This window comes from Pteropus vampyrus, unplaced genomic scaffold (assembly GCF_000151845.1).
Source record: "Pteropus vampyrus isolate Shadow unplaced genomic scaffold, Pvam_2.0 Scaffold8, whole genome shotgun sequence".
Classification (NCBI taxonomy): Eukaryota; Metazoa; Chordata; class Mammalia; order Chiroptera; family Pteropodidae; genus Pteropus; species Pteropus vampyrus.
The window spans coordinates 5,984,300-5,996,113 of NW_011888789.1; the positions used below are offsets into that span (position 1 = coordinate 5,984,300).

General features: G+C 34.0%; 1 protein-coding gene across 2 annotated transcripts in view; it reads left to right on the forward strand.

The window, feature by feature from the left end:
• Positions 1-7,192, forward strand: part of LEPROTL1 (leptin receptor overlapping transcript like 1) — a 14,785-nt gene extending 7,593 nt beyond the window's left edge. For both annotated transcript variants that reach the window (XM_011371828.2, XM_011371825.2), the window contains 3 exons: positions 1,697-1,772; positions 3,825-4,011; positions 4,863-7,192. In XM_011371828.2, coding sequence (XP_011370130.2) covers positions 1,697-1,772; positions 3,825-4,011; positions 4,863-4,979 — 380 coding nt within the window. In that variant the 3' untranslated portion in view covers positions 4,980-7,192. The remainder of the gene's footprint in view (positions 1-1,696; positions 1,773-3,824; positions 4,012-4,862) is intronic.
• Positions 7,193-11,814: the final 4,622 nt, after the last annotated feature.

The window sequence follows — 11,814 nt, forward strand, 5'->3', positions numbered from 1 at the left end:
GGAGATTTAGAAAAACTTCACCAAAGAAAAAAGGATTGAGCTAAAATCTGAAGGAAAAGTAGGAGATAACTTGAAGGAAAGAAGGAGTTGGATAAGAATGGAACCTCCGTGAGTGTGAACAGGCCTTATCTCATTTATTAACATATCCCCAGCACCTGTTACATATTTGGTATTCAGTAGACATTTTTTCAATGAAACATGAATAAAAAGGTGTCTGAGGTAGAAGAGACAACATGCAGTGGCCATATGGGTGAGGAAACGCTGATTTCCAGGAAAGCAGAGAGAGCCAGTGTCACTGGAGTACAGAGGGCAAAGACAAGTAGCCTGATGTGATTGATACATGTCAGGAGAAGTAAGCAGGGAAGATTATAAGGACCTATTTTAAACTGACCAAAGCAAATGATAAACTCAGTATTTTTCTCATCATTTACATTGCATTCCCTTTGTAAATTTAAAGTTCCCCATTTGCTGTAAAATAAAAGTGCAAATTTTCTTTCTGTAACTAGCATTAAGGACTAAGTAAATGCATTCAGAGTTGACATGACCTATGTCAACGATCTAAATGGAAACTACATCTGCCAAGCTACCATGTCAGTGGGTGTCCTTGATTATGACTTTTAATTCACAGAAGTATATCAGTAGTATAGCAGCATTTAACTCTTTTACTGTTAATTTTGGTACGTACATGTTAGATTTTGTCTTGGTGACTTTTAGACCTACAACTCTCGAATTTTAACTACATCATTGGAAAAAAAAAAAAAAAGACGTTATTCTCTTAGCCACTGTAGTTGCAGAAATATGGGTCATATAGAACTCAAAATAAATTGATCATTTATTTCTTTGCTTAATTCTAGGCCATTGATTAACTATCTCTATTCAAGAAAGTTGTTTCTACTCACTGATGTATGTGAAAATACTTTGTAAAATATAATGCTTTGTATGTGTGTGTAACTTTAGAAACTATTTCACCTGTAGAATGCATCTGTTGCTTGTGATAATGTCTTAAAAATAGTAATACCACAGAATGATTGTATCCATTGTCCTGCACATTTTCTAGTGTATAGGAGATTTGAGGAGGAAACCTTGCTATAGTTTTACCAACTATTTAAAGCCCGCTAATAAAATTAAATTGGTTAAATTAATTGACAACTCAGTAAAATTGATTGATTAAAATTATTAACTACAGATATTCTTAGACACTTTTTCTCACTAGTTTCGTGTGTGTTGGGGTGTACTTACATACAAAGAAACAGGAGCTGAGCCAGAGAGATTTTCCCAAAGGATGAGGCTTCTGAAGTCCAGTAAAGCTGACAGTGTAGAGTTCCTCCACATACTGCTTTTCAAAGCTGTAATGATCTGTGGAGTAAATATAATACTAACATCTGAAGGAGCATTGATCTTGCAGGCTGGGATACTCATTAGAAATGAAACCAGTAATTAGGGAATGCAGCGATGTGCTAGTGATACATCAGGGCTTTGAAAATCAATATTGCTTTACTTTGCCTTGAAGATGCTACAGAAGACTTATTCTGAAACTAGATAACTTACACTTCAGAAAATACTCACTTTCAATACACTTTTGGAGGGTGTGTGTGTGTTGTTTTGCTTTTTGCTTCTGGAATCATAAGTAATGTTCAGACTTAATAAAAATAATACTAATTTAATATTTCTATTTGACTTTTTATCTACTTTGCAGCTTTGATTAGTTTGTCCTTTGGAGGAGCAATTGGGTTGATGTTTTTGATGCTTGGATGTGCCCTTCCTATATACAAGTATGTAAAATTTTTATCTTTTTGAGTGTATAACAAAGGTTTTCTACTTTTATAGCTTAATTTTATTTTATTTTATTTTATTTTTTTACTGCTGTAGAAGTAATCCTAAGAAATGTTCATTTGCCACGGACAAAAAGTTTTCACTTAAAATTTGTTTGTAAATATTTTAGGACACCAAAGTGCAAAAGAGACTTTCAGCTATTGTTCCTAAACTACTGCTAAGTTTGTAATGGTAAGATAGCAATCAATGGAATAGTCCAGCACCACAGCTCATTTTGGAGCCCCTACTGATGAAATTAAATACAAGAAAATTAAAAATGTCTTTTTCAGTAAAAAAATACCATAAGCAGAGTCAACAGACAGTTAACTAAGAAAAAAGTCATGTAAGCAATTACTTACCTTAGAATAGAAAGAACTTTTAAAAATTAATAGGATAAATTAGAAAAATATAGACAACTCAGTAGAAAAATAAGACATATGAACAACAAAAACGTTTTCAACAAAAACGAAAAAGAACTGCATATTGCATGTAACACATGAAAATATACTTAATCTCACTCAAAACTAAATGAAATCCATTGGCAAAAATAAAAGATACGAGCAAATAGGCATTGTCATGTACTGTGAGTAGAGTATAAATAAGGGGAGTTTTGGAGGCCAGTTTGCTTGCAGCTCTCAAAACGTATCTATTCTTTGAACTAGCTCTTCCACTTCTTAGAATTTCTCATAAGAATCTGCTGCAGAAGTTTGCAAAGATATGTGTAGTTGGATGAGAGTGTGGATGTTCATGGCAGCCTTGTTTATAAAAAAAAAAAAAAAAAGCTGGAAGCCTCCTAAAGGTCTATCAAAAGAAAATGTTTAAATTATGGCACATCCACCAATGGAAATATGAAGCAGTCTTAAAAAGAATGAGGAAGAGCCGTAAGTGCTAATATATAAAGTTCAAGATATATTGTTAAATGAAAAAATGCAGTGATTCATTCATATATTTTAAAGTTTATCTGTATGGAAATATGAAAGGATCCACAAGAAGCTCAATAGAAGAGTGGGTAGGGGAGATGTCGGCAACTTTGAGGTTCCACCATTTTGTGCTTTTGTAGTGTTTGAATTTTTTTCTTTCTTTTTTTTTTTAATTTACTGAAATGACATTGGATAATAAAATTACAGGTTTCAAGTGAGTTTGTTCCTTAGCATTTGTTCATTTATAATTTTTTCTATTACCATGTTTAGGAAAAGATTTTTAGTAAAAACATAGATAAATCTTTGCTTATCATAAGCCTGTAAGTATAAGCAAATCTCCACTATTATGTGTAGTTCATTTTAGAGTAGTTTTAAAGATTGTTTTTAACTTTTTATTTTGAAATAATTATGGACTCTCTAGAATTTGCAAAAGTAGTACATGGTGGTCCCCTGTACCTTTCACACAGCTTCCCCCAGTGGTACTGTCTTACATAACTATAGTTATGTTAGCAAAACCAGGAAATGACATTGGCACAATACAATAGCCAGACTGTAGACTAAAAGCCATCTATTTTTATTGTGATAAATTTTGAGTTCTGGCTGAAAGCCTTCAATATTACTTTCAGTTCATTTTCCGTATTTTGATTTCAGTATTTTGGGAATTCCTGGTGACCTAAGAAAAGTTTGAAGGTGTTCCAGCTTAATGCTAAGATAGGATATCATTGAAGTCAAGGGCATGCATCTGGACTTTTAAAAATTATTGTGTTAATATTCTCATTTTTTGTATGCCTATTTATTGATAACCTAAAATGAAAAATATTTTTAATTTTGGGCCTTGATTCCAGGTGTTATAATTTATAAAGCATTTTCTTTTGTGATATAAGAAATATTTCATTATTGTGTCATAATTGACATTAAGAATACTGTGACTAAATGTTTCTGTTTTCAGTGTTCAAGTTATAGCTTATTTTTAAACTATCATGTTTTTAAACTACTTTGCAATGTTTCTTTGGTCTTTATTTTTTGAAGTATATTTTATATGTAAGAAAACGACATAGCAAAAACTATATTAACTTATTTTTCTTTTTCTAGCCAATACTGGCCTCTCTTTGTTCTGTTTTTTTACATCCTTTCACCTATTCCATACTGCATAGCAAGAAGATTAGTGGATGATACAGATGCTATGAGTAACGCTTGTAAGGAACTTGCCATATTTCTTACAACAGGCATTGTCGTCTCAGCTTTTGGACTCCCTATTGTATTTGCCAGAGCACATCTGGTAAGTGAATGCATTCTTCACTAATGAAAGTTTCTCGGAGCAAAAAGTTTTTGTTAAATAACATGAAAAAGAAAGAGACATAGCAACCTATAGGATAGAGATAAAAATCTTTTATTGTTGTTAACTGATAAATATTATATTGGAGAGTATGGCTGGGGTCTGCAGCAGCGGTTGGCTTTGCCAATCCTTTGATCTGAGAGTTGGGCACAACTAACCAAACCAGTGCTGAACAGCCACAGGCCTGCCCTGTACAGCTTAAAACACGGAAGATCCAAGGAGATTTTGTGTTCTTTGCAAGTGAGAAAGTGCAAAAGAGGAGAAGGGGCTGGGCTACGTATACTCTGTTCTTCCTCCCACATTCCCCAGTCCCTCCACCTCTGGGGAGGTACAGAAGGCAGAGAAGACAGGGACTGGCCACCTTTCTACATGGAGGGGGCAATTACTCTTCCTGCCCCTTTAAAAGAATGTACATGAGTTTGTTTTCACCTCTGATAATTTAAATTTAATCTGTTTTCTAGATAAAATATTAGATTCACTAAGGAAGAGTTGGAGCAAATTTTCTTATAAACAGAAAATTGTGGCATTCTGTGCTGCTTTTTCCTAGCCCAGAAGTCAAGTTGCTTTTGAATAGCTAATCATCTTTCCATGACTTTGTCTTTCTTAAGGAACCAGAGATCAATAAAAGTAGCAATATAGAAGTACTATTAAGTGTTCAGTAGTGTAAAAGTTATTATTACAAATCATACTTGTTTTAGATCATGACTGACATGACTAGAGCCTTGATTCGCTTTTCATTATCTTTTTGCTCTTTGTGTGTCTATTAACTGAGTGTTTATATCTTATTTCCATAGATTGAGTGGGGAGCTTGTGCACTTGTTCTCACAGGAAACACAGTCATCTTTGCAACTATACTGGGCTTTTTCTTGGTCTTTGGAAGCAATGATGACTTCAGTTGGCAGCAGTGGTGAAGAAATTACTGAACTCTTGTTAAATGGACTTCTTGTCATTTGTTGGCCATCCATGCACACAGGAGAGGGGGCAGCAATGCTGAATGGTATAGCAAGCCTCTTGGGGGTATTTTAGGTGCTCCCTTCTCACTTTTATTGTAAGCATACTATTTTCACAGAGACTTGCTAAAGGATTAAAAGTATTTTCTCTTTTAGAAAAGCTTGACTGATTTCCCACTTACCTGTAGTATGCTTTTTGTGGTGTCCTGCTGACTTCAAATATTTATGTGTTTTCCCTGTTCAGTTTTTCGGTTTTGGGGGGGGTTTTTTTGGATCAATATGCAACATTAAACATTTTTTAAATGTAATAACCATTCACGTTGGTTAGCAGTTAGATTTCTGCTGTTACTGGGCTAAAGTGTATCCTTCCTTTTAAAATTATTTAACCTTTGTTATTACAAAAAGTTATAAAAGTACTTTTTCAATCAGTCAGGATGACATCACTCCCAATTTTATGCAAACATGCAGACTGTTGGCATACCTTATAGACTATATACTCAGTGCAAATATAGCTGCATTTATACCTCAGAGGGGCCAAGTATTAATGCCCATGCCCTCTATAAGTGTTGCTGGTTTTGCCAGTAAGCAGGTGTTTTGTGAATTGAAAATTATTTTATGGAATTGCTACAAAGGAGTGCTTTTCTTTTCAACTGTTAGAAGAATTTTTTGTTAAATTTTAAGGTAAAAGTGTAAAAAACAGATTTTGACATATGATTTTTATTTATGTCTACAATAGTTAAAGTAGGATGAGTTGCATTGTGGGAAGAAGCGATGTTGAAATTCCATTTTTTGAATCCTGTTTCTATTTATAAATGAAATTTTTGGTGTTCTATCAGCCTTTCATGTTTTACCATGGGTAAAATGGACATTCATGGAACTACTACTGATAAGGGAAAGTTGTATGTTTGCATCATATATACCAGAAAACCTTTCCTTGCTCCCTCCTTTTAAATTATTTTGTACAATGTATATATTAAGTAAAATTACTTTTCATATATAGTTTAATAACACTTTAAATTGGAGACGTGTAACTCACCTAGAAAGGAATTGCTATGCCATGCATTCAGAGTGCCCCCTGTGTCCCACAAGGCCTTGACATGATTAACAAGTGACTTGTTAGTATCGCAGATAATTCATACATCAACAATTTAAGATTTAGACCATGGTAATTTTAGTTCTTATTCTCTAAGATTATATCATATGTAATTTAAAAATATTTAAGACAAGTTTCCTGTATACCTCTCAATTATTTTGATTTTTATTTCATCATGATAGATCTGCTGTTTCCTTTTAATGGCATTTATTGTGTGAATTAATGCAAAGAAGCTAAATCCAGCTGTATAGCAGCTTCAGACACAAACCTGACCGAAAACTTCCCAGTAACCAGGCATGATCAAATCGTAGTGGTTATTTGCAGCTCACAATTGTCAGTACTTTTTTCAGGAGCTAATTATGAAAATGTTCAAGTTGATCTGCCAGTATTTTGTTAAGGATATTTGTTTGTATGTTTATTCAGTATACTTACATAAAAATTGTTTTGCCTTCAGACAAAACTGAGTAATCATGACAGCTATCTCTTGTTTTTATAAAGTTTATTTCTCAAGAAAATGGGAACAAATTTTGGGTTTGTTTATCTTTTTACTAAAGATGCCTAAAGGCCACAGGTTTTATAGCTGAACTCAAGTTGTTAACTTTTAGCTGTGAGATGGGAAGCAGAATGAAATATCTGCATGTGGTTGTCCCATTACACGTTAGGCTGAAAACGGTTTGCAGTGTTATAATGTAGACTTAAAGAAGGTACAGGTACACATGAATTAGCTGGTAAAACAGTTGGAAACTCAGTGCCTGTGATGTACTCGATTTTTTTGGCAGGAAGTACATTCTCTGGTCCTTCCCCATTTTCTCTTCTAGAATGTTAGTGCAGTGCACTACAACTGTTTCATTCGCTGGCCCATAGACTTTTTCTAACAGCTGCATATTCTTTCTGTATACTAACTGCTTTGGCAGCATTGTGTCTTTGATCTTGCATACTAGCTTGACATAGTGCTGTCTCAGATTTCTAGTCTAGTTACTTGAGGTATGAATTTTCCATAGAATATGCACTGATACTGCATTGCCATTCTTCTATGGAAAGAAGATTTTGATGATGAAACAATAAAGATTTTAAATATCTATTTTTAGTTTGTGGGTGTTTTTGAAATGAAAATGTGCTACACACTTCAGTTCCTGAAGTGCATTATCCATTTTAATAGTGTGATATAAAGCAACTGTGACATTAGTTATAACATTAGACTTGCAGAAGTTTAGCTTCCCAATAAAATTGAAACCATAGTAATAAATATTACAATGGAGCCCTATGATTTTGAGCTATAGAAAAGGATTGGCAATCTGGGGAAGTAGAATTTCACCCAATCTTTTATAAAAACAGCCATAGAGGTTTTGTTGACATAAAAAATTTGACTACTGATAATCTAAAATCAAGGTTGTACTAGTTCTTAAATTTCAGAACTTTTTTGACTGCATGTTTTAATATATTTGTTAACATTTATTATTAGAGTATTTTGCTTTTGCAAACATTTCAAACAAAGGTAAAAAATTAATCTGTGTGGTACAATGTAAACAGAGAAAAGTACTGTTCTCTTTTATCAGACATGATTCTTGTCCCAAATTGTCCTAATTATAGCTCATATACTTTGTAGTTCAGATTATAGGTTCTTTGCATCTGCTTTAATACGACTTTGCGAGGCATTGTCAAAATAATCCAGATTTCTAGTGTAACTCTAGAATATATTAAACGTGAATGGATTCATAAATTTTAGATAACTCTTAATAAGCCTATCAAATTTAGCAAGCAGCCATGATGCAGCATTACTGTTAAGTGAAATGTACATTTTAGATCTCAGGATGCTTTATGATGTATAAAATTGGTGGGAAATCAAATTCATATTTTCTCCACATAAACCTGTATTGTCCTTTCTCTCAGTGAAGATTAGGAAGCTCTTATTTTACTACAGGCCTCCTAATTTTCTGGCAGAACATATCCTGTAAAATAAATATTCCAGATAACTGAAGCCTAACTCAAAAAGACCTAACGTTTGCTAATTGGAAACCTGAATGAAAGCAAAAGATACCATCTGCCAGCAGTGGTGTGCAGACTTTGGCAGATGTAAGTTCGGCAGATGTAAGTTTTTCAGTTTTTCAGGGGCTGACAAGATTCTGCATTCCGCTGCTTCTACCAGATGCAGATTTGTGACTTTGGGAGTGGTTTCGTGACCTCGGTGGTACTGGAAAACTTCCTGACATCTGGATTACAGGAGTGGGGCACATCTAGTGGAGATCTCTTTAACTTTTGCCTTTCCAAGCAGTCCAGTGATTCTTTTTTTCTTATCTTTTGGGAAAAAAAAAGCAAGTGCCAGTGGGGAAAGGTTAATGTTTTCAACAAATGTTGCTGGAACAACTGGATATCCACATGGTGAAGAATGAAATTGGACCCCTGCCTCACACTGTATTCAAGAATTAACTCAAAATGGATCATAGACCTAAATGTAAAAGCTAAACTATGGAGGTCTGAGATTTATATAAGTGTAAATCCTCGTGATCTTGGACTAGGCAATGGTTTCTTAAATATGGCAAGCAATGAGCAACCAAAGCAAAAATAAATTGTGCTTCATCAAAATTTTTAAGCCATTGTGCTTCAAAGGACACTATCAAGAAAGTGAAAAGACAACCTACGGAATGGGAGAAGATATTTACAAGTTATATATCTTATAAGGATTAAATATCCAAAACATATAAATAACGGTGCGAAGACAACACAATTAAGAAATGGGCAAAGCATATAAATAGACATCTCTCCAAAGATACAAATATCAATACATGAAAAGATGCTCTACATAATTCATTAGAGAAATGCAAATCCAAACCACAATGAGATACCACTTCATACCCATTAGGATGGCTAGAATAAAAGATAAGATGGCAAGGATGTAAAATTGGAACCTTCATATATTGCTAGTGGGAATTTAAAATGGGGCAACTGTTGTGGAAAACATTTTGCAATTTAAAAAGTTGAACAGTTGCCACATGACCCAGCAATTCCACTCCAAAAGAATTGAAAACATCTATACAAAAACGTGTACATGAGTATTCGTAATATCTAAAAAGTATCTGTTCTTTTGTGAAATGTCCGAATTTTTTGCACATTTTTATTGTATCGCTTATTACCGAGTTGTAAAGTCCTGTGTCAGATATATGTATCATCTCTCCCATTCTAAGATTTGTGTTTTGCTTTCTTGATGTCTTTCAAAAATAAATTTTTTATTATGATGAAGTTATCAACTTTTGCTTTTAAAAATGGTTAGTACTTTTTATGAGTTTTAAGCATTCCTCAACTACCTCTAAAGTCATGAAGTTATTTCCTTCCAGAAGTGTTACAGTCTTACCTCTCATATTAAGGCCTATGATTCATCTCAAGTTATGTTTTGTGTATGGTATGAAATAAGAAATGAGGTTAATTTTTTTCCATATTAATACTCACTTCCAGCACTGCTTATTGTTAAGACTATCCTCTCCCCTTTGAAGTACTTTGACACTTTTGTAAAAAATTGACCATATAAAGTGTGACTAGCTTTATAGTAAGCCTACTTACTTTTCCTTTTCTTTAAAATTGTTTGTCTATGTTAAGTTCTTAGTACATTCATATAAACTTTAGAATTAGCTTGTCAATTTCTGTTTTTAAAAAGCCTCTGCAATTTTTATTGGGATTGCATTGAATCTATAGGTCAATTTGGAGGAGAATTGAAATTTTATTGTGTGAATTATCTATTGCTGCATAACAAACCACCCCAAAACTTGTTAACTTTAAACCAACAATCATTTATTTAGCTCACAAATCTGCAATTTGGCTTAACAATGATAGTTCATCTCTGCTCCACATGGTGTCAACTGAGGTGACTCAACTGGGGGCTGGTAGATCATCTCCCAAGATGGCTTATTTAATGGCAGGCAAATTGATGTTGGCTGTCAGCTGGGAGCTCAGCCGGGATGAAGCCCAAGGGCCTCTGTTTCTGTCCATGTGAGTCTCTGCCTCTCCATGGAAATTTGGCTTCCTTACTACCTGATGGCCTGACTCAAGAGCAAATGTCTCAAGAAAACCAGTCAGAAGCATATGGCAATTTTATGACCAACCTCGGGAGTCACATAGCATCACTTCTGCCATACTCTATTGGTCAAGCCAGTCAAAAAGGTACCTTCCCCACACTCAGGTTCAAGAGAAATGGTCATAGACCACTTACTGGGAAAAGTGTCAATGTTATTTTGTAAGAAACGCATACGGAAAGGAATATAGTATGATGTCCATCTTTAGAAAATGTAAACCGCCACAATATTAAATGTTTCAATCATTGAACAGAGTGTATCTCTCGATTTATTTTATTATTGTTTTTATTTTTCTCAGCAAATGTTTTGTAGTTTTTAGTGTGCAGGTCTTATTTTACTATATCCCTAAATATTTCAGATTTTCTGATGTCATACTCGCACATTCTCAGATCTGGAGTATAAGGTATGTTTCCATATCTCGTTCCTGTTTAGGAAACTCTATCCAGGTTTTTAATTTATTTAATAATAGGTAAACCATACAACTTCACTTCATGAAAAGTAATATGAAGCAAATAAAGCAGGGCGAGCAGGTGGGAATGATGTGGAGAGGGGGTTTATTTTAGTCAAGGTGGTTCTTCCTGGTGTATCATTTGAGGAGAGATGAGTGATGTGAAGGAGCCACCATATGTAGATCTGAGTGAGAATATTCTCAATGGAGGAAAGAGCAATTTCGAAAGCTCAGAAATTTATTGTTTTAGGCAGATAGAGGTCAATATAGCTGTACTGCAGTGAAGAAAATGCCAAAAGGCAAAGTTGGCAACCGATTAGCAGATAAACTTCATTGTTTTTTGTAAACTAATCTTAGAGGTGACATACCATCACCCCGTCATAATATTTGTCACACAGACCAACCTCGGTTAAATGAGGGAAAATGTGGATACCAGGAAGAGAGGAGGGATCATTGGGGATGATCTTAGAGGCTATTTACCACAGTGATTTTTACAGTTTTTGTTCTTTTCATAAAATATTAGGGAAGAGAAATTTCTTAATCTGGCTGCTTCACTCGGCTATATTTACCAGTAGTCTTTTGCATACTGGTAAGTATGTAAATTTTCATGTAAATTTCATGTAAATTTTAAAATTTACACAAAAGTAGAGAAAAGAACATATTTGACTCCCATGTCCCCATCATGCCACTTCAATTTTCAACATGTGTCCAATCTGTTTCATATATATGTCCCCCATTTCCCCTACTCCAGATTATTTTAAAGCAAATCAAATACATCATTTTGTCTGTGGGTATCTCTAAAATGTGACCTTTTTTTTTGACATAACCATAATACTACACCCGAGAAAATTAGAAATAACGCTTTAATATACAGTTAGTGTTCAAATTTCCCCTATAAATATCCTTTTACAGTTGGTTCATTTGACTCTGCACATTTACATAAGCATATAAATAGAAAAATTATAAAAATGTGTTTAGGGTTAGTTATATATTTAAGAAACGGGGAGGAAATTATCTTTCTTCTTCTATCATGAACATGTTCCCTTGAATTCAGATCATTACAGTGTCACCCATTAGGAATGAACACACTGTTCTTTCTATAGGAAAATACCATCTAATTTCTAAAATAAATTATAAGCAAAGTTGAGAAAATCTCCCTTTAGTAAGGTGAAGATACCAGAAAACGCCACC